This window comes from Pholis gunnellus (genome assembly GCF_910591455.1).
Source record: "Pholis gunnellus genome assembly, chromosome: 4".
NCBI lineage: Eukaryota > Metazoa > Chordata > Actinopteri > Perciformes > Pholidae > Pholis > Pholis gunnellus.
In genome coordinates, this window is record NC_136530.1 from 4,511,571 (window position 1) to 4,528,941 (window position 17,371).

The following is a 17,371-nucleotide window of genomic DNA, read 5'->3' on the forward strand; positions in this document are numbered from 1 at the left end:
TGAGATGTATACAGCTTCTCTCTCTCTCTCTCTCTCTCTCTCTCTCTCTCTCTCTCTCTCTCTCTCCTTCCCTCATAAATATTAACTACAGACCCACAGTAGAAACATTGGCCATCAATAATGCAGCTCCCCAAAACGCTTCTCAAATAATTGCAGCTACAAGCCAATTGCTGGAGAGAGCTTCCAAGGTGTGTTGCAGCTGTGTTGCCACTGCCTCATTTTTGCCTAAATAACCCTTTCACGTGGACTGCTCTGCTCTCCACGTGAAAGGGTTATTGTGTTGGTTGATGTGTGTTGGTTGATGTGCCTCTCCGTGATGGGGCCATGGTGGACGTATACAAACTGGTTTGGATCCGAAGGAGAAAGAAAACGATTCAATAAGATTCAAACATGAACAATGAAGTGAAGGAAAAAGAAGCTGTGGATGTGAAACACAGATGAAGCGACGCTTCCCTCGCGGCCTAATTCCTCTCGAACAGCACTGTGTTAAGTTGGTAAAATTGTGGTCAAGCTTTTGCTGTAATAAGCAATTAACCTCGTTGCCTTTGGCCATAATTCCTATTAAAAACATCAGATATGCAGCTGTTTAGCAACATAATCAACAAGGCAACACTTTAGTAACACTGGGAAAGGCAATTAATCCTGAGAAACGGGAGCTAAAGGACAAGTGCAGAAGTAATCAGTAAACACCAAATATTCTACGAGTGTGCTACCCTTCCGACATTTATGTTAAAATGGCATAATTTATTCCAAATGCTTCTTAAAAAACAAACAAGTTTTGTCTCATTCAATAACGAACCCAAACCACATCGACTGGAGCGAATCATTACAACTACATGTGTGTGAAATTCACGCAGTTAACATGCATTTGTCTGAAATTATTGACCCGACGGCAGATTGTTGATTGATCTCCAATAGTGTTAATGCACAGGCACACCTTAATGCTGCATAATATGTGCTTCTGGGTGTAAGAATGAAAGGTTATTGATAATCAGACCCAGGACAATAGGCCTCACATGACCCCTGACCCCTGATCTATGACCTATTTCAGTAAGTAATGACCCGTAACACCTCAGCTTGGCTCTGTTGTCTCTGTATGTATGATTATTGGATTCGCAGAGCTCGAGAAGTCTGACTAACAAAGGGTTCAACATGCTTGGTGGTGTTTCTAATTCAGGAATGATGGTGCTTCTATCTAATAACTGTTAATCCTCAAAGGTTCTTAGTCTGAAATGCAAAGCAATACTATAGCAGCACACAACTATCTCAGCAAAAAAAATTGCAATCAATGAAAATAGAGTTGCATCACTAATGTGTAGATGTTTTTTGCGTAATCTACTAAATTCAACCTAATTCTTCTTCTCTTTATTTTCCTGTTTCCTGTTTCCCTCAGCACTTTAACCAGCTGCTCCATCCCTCACTAAACCTGATCATGGCTCCTCTGTGGCCCAGTGTCCTTGCATGTCTCAGTCACACCCATACACACACACACACACACACACACACACACACACACACACACACACACACACACACACACACACACACACACACACACACACACACACACACACACACACACACAGCTGAGTGCATATAGCTCGCAATCAGCAACCTCTGTCACAACTGGCTGACTTGCAGCATATGGATATTCCCAGTTCACTTTCAGTCAAGGAGCTTGATCCAAAACCACTGGACCTGACAGGAGAGCTCGTCTTGGATACAGAATCCTGCTAACAAAAGAGGAAACAAAACCCCAAAACCCAAAGGAAAAACGAAGACAAACTCGTTGGTGCTTTCCTCTTAAATTCACTGCTTGAGTCGCAAACATCACTAACAGTAAATGTCATGCCAACATATGCCTGTCTCTCTTTCCCTTAGGCCACAATGACACAGCATTTTTCTGCAGCTGCTGACCTCTGAGGTTTCCCAACTTAGGGGCGTAACTATAGACAGCGTAAGCAGTGCGGTTGCACTGGGACCCCTGGGGGCCCATAGAGAAAGCGGGTCTAACAACAATGTGTTGGGTGGCATAGAGGCCCTTACCATAGTTTCCCAAAGCCTCCCCTTAAATACACTTGTGTTCAAAATAGTATTACAATACTGAGGAAACCGTTTCTATATCTACCCCTTTAAAATGAATCATTTCTTATGTTCATTGGTATTTTTGTCATACACAGATATGCAGCGATGATTGCTGGGTAATATGTATGTTGATGTTTGATCATGTGATGAGACGATACGTTGTCCGGTGGCTACTTTAGGCGCAAAATCTGTCAAGACTCGCAAGCTGAGCGGGCAGTCATGCCTTTCAAACAAAACCAGTATATACCAGCGTGCACTGGGGCCCTTCGTTACCCCCTTAGGCCCCCGGCCCTGACCCGGCAGTGACTCACCGATCTCGCAGCTCTCTCCAGAGAAGCCCTGAGGACAGTAGCAGCTATAGCCGTCGCCTTCCTGCAGGCAGCTCCCTCCGTGGAGACAGGGGTTGGTCTGGCACGGGTTATTCTCCCCTGCAAAGACAGACAGAGTGTGAGACACATATGAATTTATCATTTATTTTTTTTCTCCAGGAGAAAGAGCGCTACGACAGTGCCTTGAATGTTGACAAACTACGACAGGCAGTGAGGCAGCATTCTATCCTCTCGCTGCTCTCTGACGGAGACAGAAGAAGAGCAGAGTGGGCAGACAGCGCGTAGACTCGGCCTCTGTGACTTTCCACAAGGTGACGGATTGGCTGTTGTTGCGTCCGCCGTGCCCCTGTTTATCATGACTGATGCTCGCCAGGCGAAGGACAATGTGCTGAGTCGACCCCCTCCTGGCGTCCTCCTGCTTCTCATCCCAGGTCCGACTGATGAGCCGAGGCCCCCATAAATTAGCTGATCATCGCCCAGTCGTGTCATGCATACTGGCGCGGGACACCTATTTTTATGGCACATTACGGCGTTGCAGAGGAGGCAATAAACACATTTTATGCTGCTGGGCTATAACGCCATGCCTCTTCATGGGAAATATTTTGGCTGATGAATGGCGGAGATTGAGGAGATTAAGTCGTAATTATTGCTCTTATATTTTAGGATGGGACGGGGGGGGGGGGGGGGGGAATTTGACAAGGACGGTTAGACCGCAGAACAGGCGTCAGGATGTGTGCAAAGAAGGACTGTAGGGAACTGGCTCGATTAAATGTCTTTTTATTATCCAATCCTGATAGGATTGCAGCCCCTGACGCAATCTGTCAGGCCATCTAATACACTGCATCTTCTCCATAATAACAGCCCGGCTCATTTAATGATGTATGAGCCCAGAGAAGCTGTGCAGAACGCGGAGTGCAGTTCCCCTCAAGGACTGGGAATACCGTCATTTGTATGTGTTTGAGTGCGTTTATGCATCAGCCTGCGTGTGCAAGCGTGTGCGAGTGCATCTCTGGATGTTTGTCTGACCCTGACTCATTGCATACTGGTGAGATATAGAGTAACACGAGTGTGTATTCAATTTCCTGTGAAACGGGGTGATGGACTCACAGGGCAGGGGAGATGATGGAAAGTCTGCCTTTGGAAATACATAAAAGTGATTCGCTGAATGAGAAAAACCATTAGAGACTCGTTTCTTAATTCAACAGCAGGGAGGGGAAAAAAAACAACACTGTACGTGATTTGAAAACATACATCACTGAAAGGTTAATGATGTGCTGATGGAAGATGGTAAAATCTGAAAGTGCTGAGCAATTAATGACATAAAAATAAGATGAAATGGAAAAAACAGGACATGGTCAATGTGTGAGGACAGGAAATGAAGAAAGAAGTTGAAGGAAATGAGCTGTTTGAATCATTATCTATTCATCCATCCATCCAGGGTGGATGATACCAGTGTACATATAATGCTCTTAGACCTCTAGTTTGACATTATATTATTTTCAAAAGTTTCCAGTAGCATGGCTAGCACCAACAAATGCTAAATCCACATCAATCTAACCCAGACTAGTTAACTGTGCAACGCCTAAACATGAGTAAGTATAAGTAGTAGTAGCAGTAGTATTTGGTGTTGTCAACAAACGTGTAGCGTACCTGTACTTTTTCAAAGTAGCTACCCCAACACTGGGAGTTAAAATAGATAATCTGTTTCCATCAACAGAGAAAATACCCAATGTGGCCTCCTTTGTTGCTTCTGATTGCTATGTGTTGGTTAAACATACCCAAATGATTGGTTTGCTGTTGCTTAAATGATTTGTTTACCACATACTCTCAACTTCACTCCATGTTGTCGATAAAAGCATGTCACCAACAGTAGCTTCAGTGTGTTTTCATGAGAGAAGATATGTGACGGTGGGAGATTATCAGCGTGAACCTAAATCTACTTTCACTGCTGCTGTCCACAGCGACTCTTCAGGTAAATTAGGTGATGTGATGTGGAAAGCTATTTTTACTCAAACTTGGCCAACTCTCGCTCTGTGTGACATATCGAAAATGTCAAAATCATACAATTTTGGAAAATGAGCTTTTCAAGGTGGCTTCACTAAATACAAAAATGCCTCCAAGTGGTCGGCTGCTTTCATCCACTGTGACATTCAATGTCTTTTTGACACCAAATAATAAAATGCCACCTTCCGGTTGACTAGTTTAAATAGAGTAGGTGTGAGTAGGTGTTTGTGTCATTTGAGACACTCTATATGCACAAGATACAGGACATCACACTGTGGAATAGGCATCAGCCAAACTTAACTTAAAATAATGAGATATTTCACTCAAAGCCACAAGAGCCAACCTGGCGATGACCTTATAAGAATTAAGGGATCACCAAAGTCTGTAGGATTCATCCTCTGGGGAACATGAATGTCTCTACAACATGTTAGTGCCAATCCATCAGATGATAAATTAGATATTTCACCTGATACGTGAAAACTTTGACCTGTTGGTAACGCCATAGCATCACTAAAGTCATTAGAATGTATCCTCTGAGGACCATGAATGTCGACATTGGTATGTAGCTAAAAACAATGTCACTGTGTTGTTTCTAATCATGATGCTCAACCAGTTAAGCAATAAATACATTAATGTCTAGTCTAGTGCAATGCTACTGCTCAATGTTAAAACCTACAGGTGTCAATGATTGATGTACCTTAAGAACCCCAGAAAGAAAGTCTCACTCTGATGAAATTTTGTACACAAATCACCCTAAAATAAACATCAGTCTGGTTACATCAAAAGCAAAAGTCAGAGATGCTGATGTAAAGACCAAAGGCAAGAGTTCAGTTCAGCTTTTAAACGCTTACATTAAAGTTTGTAACATTTGCAACATATGCTCAACAAACCCCTCCCCCATGCATTAATCTGCCTGAGTCACACTTGTACTGCAAAAGATAAGTCTGACATGCGAGTATCTCTGCACGCGGTTTTGGTATTAAATCTCAGCTTCACAAACGTCTCTTCAATTTGAGTCACAGCACATGTGGACATGTATCTGCTGCAGTGGAGAAAGGCAGTGATGCACACAGTGTAACTGACAGCTGAGGACCGGCTCATCGAGTCGACTTAGTGATGAAGGCTTTGGCAGCCGAAAGGCCAAACTTCTTATGACCATTCTCCCGGTCAATCACACCACTGAAGGTAATACTGCAGCTCTGGCTGGTGTTGTTAATACTGGACAGGGTTTTCTCCTCAGCGTTTAAGTAGACGACATCACCAACTGATAGGAAAAACTCACCTATTTAGAATGTAATCAGCCGATTGAATGGGCGTTATCAATGGTTATCATTAGAATTCTAATGCTTCAGATGAGCCAAGCTGCATCTACCACGTTGTGAAAGTGAAAGCAAAACTACTACTTGGTTTTAGGTAAAGATAGTGGTGTGGCCTTAAAATACGTGGCCTACGTTTGTTACGTAACTTACGAAGGCGTCAGTTAAGTACGCAAGTCACATTACAAAAGTATGGTAAAATAAGTAGACTTCTTTTATGGTTTCCCACGGGACACGAACAGTGGTATCCTGGGTCAAAGTCCTGTGTTTGTTACGTAACTATGTTACGTTTTGTCTGGTAACTTTTGAAGGCGTGAGTTAAGTACGCAAGTTATGTAACGAAAGTACGGTAAATTAAACAAACATGGGACATAAACAGTAAACCTGTCCATCCCAGGCGGCAACCTCTGATTCTGCCAAGTGAAGCCAATGCGGAAGTGTCTTTAAGCTTGCATTCTCTCTAATGTCCATCAGGGGGCGACTCCTCTGATTGTATAGAAGTCTATGAGAAAATGACTCTACTTGTCTCTTGATTTATTTCCTCAGTAAACATTGTAAACATGAGTTTATGGTCTCAATCTCTAGTTTCAAGTCTTCTTCAATACAGCATGATGTTCATTTAGTAATTTATGGTCCGTTTAGAGTCAAACAGACCATAAAGCAGGGTATGCTTTAGGGCGGGCTTACTGTGATTGACAGGTCGCTGCCGCAACCAGAGCGGATTACGGTGTCTCTACATCACTCCTCCACGGTGCAAATATGGTAATTTACGTTTATCGGTTCCAAAAAGCCAAGATGGCGACGGCCATAATCCAAGATTGCAACGGCGAAATTACTGAACTCAAGGCTTCAAAACTGTAGTCCACAAACCAATGTTTGATGCCACAATGACTTCGTCCACCTCTTACATACAGTCTATGGTTCATCCACCGCAACTTTCTCCCTACAAGGACTTTATACTCCTGTCATAATTATTACGGACAGTTTATTTTTTGAGCATAGTTAGTGCGTGACAACTGTGTTTATTCATGTGTGTGGACCTGCATGAGTTCAATGGCATAAAAACCCTTCAAAGTCCATTCTTATTGGCCCATTTCTTTTCACAGAAAAGACCATTCATTAACGTAATTTGACCAGTTCCAGCAAAACTGCCTCAATCATGATGTGAGAAGGTCTTTTTCCTCAGCTACCATCTACTGTACCAGCACTAATGAATGGCGGCTGTGCTGTCGGTGGTTTTACAGACTCAGAGCTGAGCTGTAGCAGAACAGGACATTGATCCAATCTGCGGACAATTAGTAACGACTTATTACACACAAATGAGACTGTGCGCTTCACCATCTGTCCACCAGCAGCAGCCTGCAGTCTTAGCGGTGACATCACGAGTACAGTATGCAGAAATGAGAGAGAGGTTATTGGTTTTATGTGACTAAGGCAACAATTTAGTGCACAGAAATGTCATGCATGAATGGATGCACACACACACACACACACACACACACACACACAGAGCCAGCCCTTAACATGGTAACAAATGTGTTAATATGTTAACAAATGTGACTGTTTAGTGTTGGAACATTCCTGTCAGGGCATTAGATGACATTTAACGTTTTTTTATAATTAGGGAGGTTACAAACATGTGAAACTAAAAATGTATATGCAAGTGAAAAACTGATTAAAAAAGGCACGAGGCAGAGAGAAACCCTGGTCTCTGGGAAAGAGGAGAGGATACAAATTAAAATTTAGTGCAGAGAAGCACAAATATGAGAGAGAGAGATGGACTGAGAATGAGAATGAGAATGAGAGAGAGAGAGGGAGAGAGAGAGAGAGAGAGAGAGAGAGAGAGAGAGAGAGAGAGAGAGAGAGAGAAACATTTCAGCTAGGGAGGGACAGAAAGTCACAGAGGGAGCTATCATGCATTTCCTCCTCTCTTAATGCTTGCTGCTAGCTCATGATTAATTACGCACCGGTCTTAAAATAGGTCGCCTCTTCCACTTCTCCTCTGTGCCTTTTCTGTTTCTGTGCAAAAGACGGAGAGGAAAAGAGAAAGATCGGAAGCCGAAGTCCGAGGAAGCGAAGAGGGAAGAGGACAGTCTGGTTTGTGCTATACAGTTTGTGAAACAGTCGTACTAATAAAACACACAATGTGAGGTCTTCCTCCCGGACATTGAGCCGATACTGCAGCATCTCTTCAATCCTGTGCAGAAAACGATGTTCTTCTGTGTGACATTTTCCTGCTCTGTGGGGTCATGTTTAATTTTTCCTAAGCCTCTCAGGAGGCGGGAGATTATCTCAGCCCCATGGCACATTTGGGAAGCTACTCCCCGATGTCAACTCGTACACACACACACACAAACACACACACACACACACACACACACACACACAAACACGGTTTGGAACGGACCATAAAAGAGGATTGCGATAAGGGAAATGTCTTGCATCCTATGAAGTTCGAAGCTGACTGCTTTGCAGATTCGACATAATGGAAGCCTGCATTAAAAAAGGTTGTGCTGACAGAAACACCAAACTCTGTGCGAATAGACGTGTGCGACACACACTCTAAAAACTGCACACACACGCACTTACATTTACTGTATATACACCTGCTCATTGCCTGCCGCGTTGCTGTGCTTGGACTCACTGAACCTTGTAATAGCTTTGCTGAGAAGGAGATCATACCTTGGCCTGTTCAAGTACCCCCCCCCCTCCCTACACTCCCCTCTCTATGAGCGTGATAAGCCATCACCTGGGCTCCAGCAAGAGCTGCCCCGTTAAAATGTAACGCTACAGTACATCCCTAAAAGGCAGTGAGGCACACAGAGCAGTTACAGCCGTGTGGACAGCTGAGCTAAACTGCATCGTGCGAGCTTCGATACTGGCGTTGTGTGAAATATTCATGTTGTCACTTGCATGATGGCGACGGTGAACATGTCTTTCATGCGTTTAGCGATGATACAGAGCAGAAAAGGGCATTTATAATGCAAAAGTGTAAGTGGCTCTGCCAACGATGAATGACAGCTAAGCCTGGTCCAACAACACATTCCTGAGCAGGACTAAGATATACATTTTCTGCAGGTAAATTCATAGTTATTAATTGGTTGTAATCACTAATGCACATGCTAAAACCTGGAGGTGCAGCAGCACAGTAAAGTCCAAAAATGACAATAAATGAATGGTGAGATGATCAATCACACAAACAAGTTATTTTGTTACATTCTCAGCCACATTGGATAGTTGATCATGTAGAGGCAAACTACCAAAAGAAATAATAAAAAGTAATTAATTATTTTTTTTAATTTCTTTATGAAAAGTCCATTCTACGACATTCGGAACCGAACCTCGGAACCGAACGTTCCCCATTTCGGGCTTGTTCGGGTCCATTCTTTTTGTTTGTTTGTGATGATTGGATTACAAAGATACACACAGACCTCCACCCGAGGTTGCCGCCTGACCCCAACCTGGCAATGCCACCAATGCATCGACTGCCACTGTTCACTGAGTCATCTGTGCGACCTGTGTGACTCCTGAAGTTTCCATCTCTCCGCTGCCAAGACGGACAGACAGACTCACAAGTAGGAACATGATCCATGTATCAACGTGTCCCCAGACAAGGCAAGTCACTCACTGCAGATGAGCTACAATTACTGCCCCGGCAAGCTGATGATTACACACCGGGGGGAATATGAAACCTATTTTTGCTGAAATATATAACGCCACATCTCTCGCACAAAGATGCAGACCCCAGAGCGGTCTCAGATTACTTCATCGTGATGGATGGACAGAGGTGAGCTACATGAGGGGCAAAGAGGTGGCCGAGGAGAGGGGAAGAGGTGCAGACAGACAGAGGTTACGGTTGTTTGTTGGTGGAGCTGCTCCGGGTTGGTTCTGATGATGTCAGCGCCCCAGCAGTCAGCCTGCAGAGTCAGGCAATCTAATGTGTGCAGGGGGCCTGACAGTCTGCAGTGAGGGGGGGTATTACACCAAACTCTTCAGCCATTCAGTCCATGCGGTCATACACACAACGGGGAGGGTCAGTGCGCCTCGCCGCCCCAGCAGCAAGCTTCCACCGCTTTCCTTTTAACCAACTGCACCAGCTGTCAGTCAGCGGCATGCAAGAAACATCCCACGTGTTGAGAATTTACCAACGGGATAGAAAAGACATGTTGTTGTTTTTAGATTTGGCAGAAGGAGTTTAGTCCTAAATTTCTGACACTGAGAATTATGACGCAGGCTGTCTTTAGTGGCTGAGGCTCTAAATTGTCCATCTGTGGACGTGTCTCACCATTTTTGATTGACGAGTGCAGTGATCAAATGAATGAGGACATGTGGTTGTTAAGACCACAGAACTACAGCCCTATTAATCCAAGGGGTCACATATGCTATAAAGCCCGCCCGTCGTAAAAGAATGATAATGTAATACTCTATTGATCTCTACCCGCCGCAGGGAGATCAGAGCACCTGGTCGGCTACCGAGCGTTCCCAGGCTGGCAAGGAAGTCAGCGCTCAAGGACGACCGACAACTCGGGACACTTTGCCGTATCCGGGCTTGAACCCAGCTTGACCACTTGAAAGGCTGCAGACGTCTGCATCGCCCGGCATCCTTAGGGAGTGCGAGAGGAAAGGGTTAGCGGATGGAGCAGGTGTAGCGGTGTGATTACTGTACCGAGCCGGGGCAGAGCGGCCTCTGACAAACCAGGATTGATGAGCACTGCAGGAGGAGGGAGCAGCTATTTCTGTCCGTCTGACCACATGCGGAGCCCCGTGTCTGGCTGCACCTTTGTCTACGTGAGTGTGTGTGTGTGTGTGTGTGTCCGGGGGTGTAAGGGGTGAAAACAACACTGGATGTCGACCGCAGTCCAAAAAAATCCACATGTAATCCACTCTATACCTTGGAACTGGAAAAATAAAGCACACCTTGTTATAAGGAATGGATTGAACTCATGGCAAATACGGCCTCATAAGAGTTACTGTGAGCCAAACGGAAAGACTGAGTCAAAATTCACTTAAGTGTGAGGTAGCTTCCTCAGATTTATTAGGGGAGGGGGATCATTGGATTGTAATATGTAATAGAAAGCCTTAATGTGTGCAACTTATCCTCATACAGTGGTTCATATATCTTACGAAAAGATTACTTTTCCTGTGAAAGTCCAGCAACACGTGTCAATTTACGCTCTTTATATGCATGCAGTCTTTTCAAAATAGTTATAGTGATCAACTTAGTTAGGTTTAGGAAAAGGTTTGGGTAAAAATAACTACGGATGTAGTGCTACTTAAGTTCTGAAGTTACGGACGTGACGTGACAAAATATACTATGACTTCAGGTTTCACACGCAGTACGAAGAGCGTTCTCCTGGTTGAAAGGCCGGTGTTTGTTTGACACGTCAACCTCCCGCCTGCCCTGTGTGGATTTTTGCGGTCTTTGTGCTTCCTGGTTAGTTATTACGTGGATATCTATGAATTTCAGCGGATTCTTTTTCATAGGTATACCTAATAACGCTGTAAGTCATGAGCTCTCATGCTGCGCTGCTGCGTTTGCTTTGAGGTCGGGTTTCTGTTTGCTCTCTGTGTTTGTGTACGTCGTTACCTGCAGACTGTTTCGTGCTGTAATGCTGCAGGAGGTTGGTGAAGGAAAAATAAAGCTCTTAATGAAACGTGTAACCCCCCCCCCCCCCCGACAGCGATGCATTAATTATTACTGAGCACGCTGAAAGCTGCAATCAACACTGGATTACTCAAATGATTAAGAGTACCGTGCCAACATATTAAACTGTTCCAAGTTATCATTTATTTACATCGTGCTATGATCAATTTACAGTCATGTCTGCAGGGTGGAAATCAATCCGTGTATCACTTGTTCTTTCCATATTCAACTGGGAATCCAATACAGGAAAAAAGAAAACCGAGTTTGATATTTAGTGTGTCTGATTTTTGTGAAGTTACGGACTTCTTTGTGTGTTGTACTTTAATGAAATGAATAGATAAACCTGACACAATAGTCATCGCTGTAACACAAACCGGACACATTATCAGTCCCAAAATCTAAATCAAATTCAGTCCGTGGAGTTTTTCAGTTCTTATTTACTACTCAAGATTAATATCGAAAAGTACCAAAAACAAGCAGATTTGGATTCAGAAATGATTCCCTATTGAACATGAAAATAATGATTGGTACGCGGATATAAATCAACCCTTAAGGTATACATGACCAAAAAAAGCGAGGTTGAGAAAAGAAGTCTAATAACACTTATAAGAGTTTCTGATTCTATTTCGATAGAGTCCTCTCCATTTATAGTTTCACCTCTTCTCAACTGCATGGAATGTTTTCCTCCTCTCTGCACAAGCACACACACACACACACACACACACACACACACACACACACACACACACACACACACACACACACACACACACACACACACACACACACACACACACACTCTGAAAAATTGTGACACTAGCAATTAGCTACAGTGCCAGAAGGCTGAGACAGCAGAAAGCAGCCGACGCGCTCTCAGTGAGCGCCTCGTGAACCGAGCGTCACACTGAATCAGCCCAGAGAGGGCCGGTGAGGAGTAACACGACCGGCAATTCAATACAAGCCGGGACGGCGAGCCTGACGTAGAAATTGAGGGTCTTTTGTTACGAGAGCGGCACTTGTGGCATCTCCATTCGTCCTAAATAAATTGCATTATCTGGGCTGTCAGAGTGGAAAGAAAATAATCCATCTTGGCTTATCATCACAAACACATTCTATCCACCTTGGATTTTTCCCCCCGCTCGCTTCTCTTCAGTGTGTCTGTGCTCTCATTTTCAGGGCTTTGTGAAATGAGAATATTGAATCAACCGCATTCCCCCTTTTCTAAAATTATCGAAAAATATTCTACACGCACACAAGACCGGAACTGTCAGCGATGTACGATGAATTATTCATGTTGAGACTGCATGATTACTGAACAGAACATGTTTTGTTACACGTCAAGTGATGCCACAGTGCTGTGAACATGCTCATATGCTTGATTGGTATGCCTTTAAATGAAGTGAGGGATGTACACACACATGTGAAGGCTGAGTTCCTGTTTCATGTACAATTAGACAAGTGGTGCAAGAAGCACGAAGACGATGTATGGCGAGAAAGTGAGAGGCGAGATGAAACAAATACAAGTAGTGCAAGCGGAGGTGTTGGTATATTCTGGCCAACATTAGGTCTGCGTGCCCGACACGTTCTCACTCCTAACTCGTTAAATACTGACGTTTGGTCAGTGGCTTCGCTTCAAACTCTGAAGCTAAACTACGGTAAAAGTTGACTTGGTTTCACACAGGACACTAACAGCAGTCTCCTGGGTGAACGTCCTGTGTTTGTTTGTTCCCCCCCCTACGTCCCCTATGAGGGCTTTCCTGCTCGTTATACTACGTCAGTATCTCTGACGTCTAACAAAGAGGCGTTGGGTTTACGTTGGAGTTAGTTGAAAGCCAGATGCGTCTCATAGAGACACTAAAGGGAGTTGGGAGTGAGAACGTGTTGGTGTGTCACTTAGTTGAAGATATAGCACCAAGAGCCAGCCGATACAAAATGATCCTGAGTTATAGACATCAACACCTCCATGAGATGCTCTCCAATCCCTTTACAGATTTAGATCAACGTCAAAATAACAACTGCAGAGTGATGACAGAATGCCAGAATGAGGGTAAAATGGGCTGTGTTACATGTATTACTGTGAGTATTTCTTTCTGTTATCTTCCATCTCCCTATGGCCACCTGAAGGCAACAGGACTGACTGCATCTGCATACTGGAAAAGTCACGTCAAATCGCTCAATGATTCATTGTGGCTACCTTCATATAATCATCAACGAACGTCACCAGGCTGCTGCAAAACCACTCAGGCTGCCTCAGTCTGCAACGCTGAGTTAATTTCTGAGTCTTTGCTTGTTTTCTTGTTGTTTAACATGAAAGGCACTCAAAATCGAATTCATTATCATTATCAATACAGGAGGAAATGCACACTTCGAACTGGAATATTCTCCAATTACGACTCTTGACTGTGTGACTGTTTTGGTTAAATCTCACAGGGATGGTTCAGGGATCTAGCACTACCTGCACGGAGTAGTTAGCGTGGGTTATTGCATCCTGATCAGACAGTCCATACCCGACAAATGTAAATTCAACGTACAAAGGGCACATCGTGTGCCTTTGGCAACACATTTGTGGTGCTGTGTGCAAACATCACTATTTCCTTATTTGGAAAAGCTGATTTGCACTCTTCTCTCCATTTGGTGAGTCACTGTCATCGCGTCCCACTGTGATTGGCACAGCTGCTTAGAAAGTGATGAGGCCAATCATGTGACTTGCTGAGGAGACAATGATTAATCACCAAAACCTCCTGCTTGTATTCTACCGCAGACATAAACAACAACAACAACAACAACAACAGGTATGCTTGGACACACCTTCACTGATGCTGCACACACGACGTAATGTGTTGTGCAGTTTGCTGCGAATATGCAATCACAAAAAGAGCCCAAAGTCAAAAAGGAGAAGCAGGAAACACACACACACACACACACACACACACACACACACACACACACACACACACACACACACACACACACACACACACACACACACACACACACACACACACACACAGACAGAGATGGGGGATCTCATACTCCCTCGCCTGCATGTTCGTAGTCCACTGTGGTTACTATCAAGAAGTTGTTCTGACAGCAGAGCAGCACTATTTGTAAAAGCAAGCTGTGGGCAGCAGGCTCTGCCTGGAGACCTGCTTAAAACTCAACAAAGAAGAACTACTTCACATGACCTCACAGTGACCCTGCCAGCAGAAACTCTGACAAGACGCTTGCTTCTCAAAATTCCTCCAAGCCTCCATTGCAACTTGCAAACATACCCTTTCTTAGTACAGCTCACCAGACTCTGTAATTTACACCTTCATATCCACCACTCCCTGAAGACAGCTTCCTCCCCTGGAGCCTTTTAAAGGGATAGTTTGGATGTTTTGAAGCGGGCTTGTATGAGGTACTTATTCATAGTCAGTGTGTTACTAACAATAGACGACGGTCGGCACGCCACCGGTCTGGAGAAAAACAGACAAGAGTTACTGCGCAGAAGCGCAGCAATGTGCTGCTGTGGACGGGGATGTGAGCAAAACATAATTTAGCCAACAAAAAAATCCTCAAATAGATTTAGAGTTTGGTGTAAGCTTTTAGAATATTTCAGCCAGTTTAATTGGCCATGAGACAGCTATACAGCTATATACGTTCCCATCAGGGATCTGAAACAAAGCCACCAGACTCCATTGTTATTTTACCTTGGAGAACACAGGAGTTGCTGGTCTACCGCTGCCTCGATAGGTTAGCTCGTTTGTGTTATTGTGTGACTTTAAAACATCCAAACTATCCCTTTCATTATTTCCCTGCCTCTGAATCCTCCCTGCTGGGATGGATCTGTGGGTGTGTCTGACATGCCCTACATGAGGAGACCCCTCAACCCTTCCACCCCGCTGTGGGCTGCATGGCTGCCGCATGATGCGTTGTGACTGACGCCGGCAGCCAAACACACCCCTGGCTGCCACCGCGAGTGTGGAGAGGGAGTGAAGTCAGTCAGGCAATCTGGCAGCTCGAAAAAAAGCTCCAGCTGGGTGCACTCTTCCTCTCTGCCGCCACTCCTCCGCAGCTAGAAAAAATACCTCAATTTGAAATCATGCATTTCGCTGTTAACCTTGGTTTTCTCCGACGGCGTGTGCTCGCATGTGTGACCGGCTGAGTCTGCCAGCAAATGGAGAATGAGAACGCAAAAGGGGCATCTCAGGGACGCCGCTGTTCAAATCCTGTTGGGCGTGCTACAAGCATAATAGAGCCCCCATTTCCACAGGAATCTGCTGAGCAGCTTCACATCATAATACATCTAAATTCAGATCCCTCTTGTTTTTGAGGTAATGAAAGCAGAGTGCTTCACCGTGCCGCTAGTCTGTCTCTCTTCTTTGACCTCTGAGAGGACAGACCTGTTAGATACAGATAGAGAAGTGAAACATCCTCTCAGTGAGAGGAAGCAGATTCCTAACGTCTGATCTGATAGCGCCTGAATGCCGGGTTAGTCTCATCCCGCTCTGCACAGCCACACAATGACTCCACACAGAGAGGATCGTATTCCTTCTGACAGCGCCCTGCCAAGCTCTCCGTCTCCATCCATCGCTCCCATCATTTCCCATTTGGTGGCACACAGAAGGTGATGTTGTTCCTTTCTTTATTAAACTCTACGCACCCGCAGGGGCCCTGAGGGGCCTGACAATAAAAACTCAAGATAGGGATTCATCGTGGAAGAAGAACTCTTCTCAGTGAATCCCTGTCTGTGTTTTTAATGGGGTGACATGTGGCTCTGCAGAGGTCTTCTCTTATCGGGTTTACAGATGCGGCGAAATGAAAATAACTCCAATAAAATCAGAGGAGATGGCGACGCCCCCGAATGCTCCAACAAGCGGTTGATGGCTTCATCTGCTGCGCGGCTGTTTGTTTTACTTTTATTTATTTATTTAGAGTTTGTTCGGTCACCCTGTTTGGCTGTAATTGGAATAGCACCGATTATTGTGAACCCTTCCAATCCAAATATGCAAAGTTATGGAAAGTCGAAACGTTAAAAAACGAGACCACAAATTCTCTCGGAACATTGCATCGTGCATACGTGAGCGCAATGCGCTGCACTCACCAAACAAATACGTGATTAAAAAACATGTGTTGTGTACTACTGACGTTAACGCCTGCCACCCGACTGATCTTTAGAGGGCTGTGATGTGAGAGAATATTCATAAAAAACACCAACAAAACCGGTTTTGCAGCTCTGCTGCGGATCTGCCACCAGCACGAGTCAAAAGATCCAGTCATTCATCCGCCATAATGGGAGCTGTGGGTCATGTGAGCTTGAAAATAAAATACAGCTGCCTGTGATGGGGCTGCTAGAGTCTGAATAATCACCAGGTTTTGTTGTGGCAGCACAGATAATAAAGCATTTTTATGATGCCATAAAAAAGGCCTGTTTAAGACAGCTTCCCTGTTATTTTTTTCAGGCTGACAGCAAAAAAATTAAACCCAAAATGTTGTTGGTGCATGAGCTTTACAAACATAGCTGTTTGTTTCATTGACTTTTTACATATATAAATCAACACTTTCTACTCCCCAACATTCACCAGTATTTTTGCCTGATGCACATAAAACCCCCTCTCTGAATTATTTAGTCACTGTTTCCGTTTAACGGTTTGAGAACCAACAGCACTTTGCGAAACGGGCAAATATTTGCCTTTCATATCGCAGCTTGCTGTGATGTTCAACAGCACTTGACTCGGTCCACGGAGAGACTCCAGAGCTGCCGCGCTCACACACACACACACAGATGTGTTGACGACACTTCTTGAACGCTGGAAAGCTTACGTGAGAACAAATTAAACAAGTCAGATTCGACATGATGTACGACCTCGCAGCGCACATTTTGACTGATGACTTCTGTCTACGCGCTCCCTCCCTCCTCCATATTCACTTTAAATCCCCTCACTCTTCTTTATCTTTACTTCAGTCCTTATCGACTGTTGTTCTCTCGGCGCTTAGTCGACATCATATCA

The 17,371-nt window shown here is 44.4% G+C and overlaps 1 protein-coding gene across 1 annotated transcript in view; it reads right to left on the reverse strand.

Moving 5' to 3' along the window:
• The window catches only part of ncanb (neurocan b), a gene marked incomplete at both ends in the record, with an annotated part of 105,148 nt that overhangs the window by 49,734 nt on the left and 38,043 nt on the right, over window positions 1–17,371 (reverse strand). Inside the window, one exon of the mRNA XM_079157367.1 lies at window positions 2,397–2,513. Within this exon, the coding sequence (XP_079013493.1) occupies window positions 2,397–2,513 (117 nt within the window). The remainder of the gene's footprint in view (window positions 1–2,396; window positions 2,514–17,371) is intronic.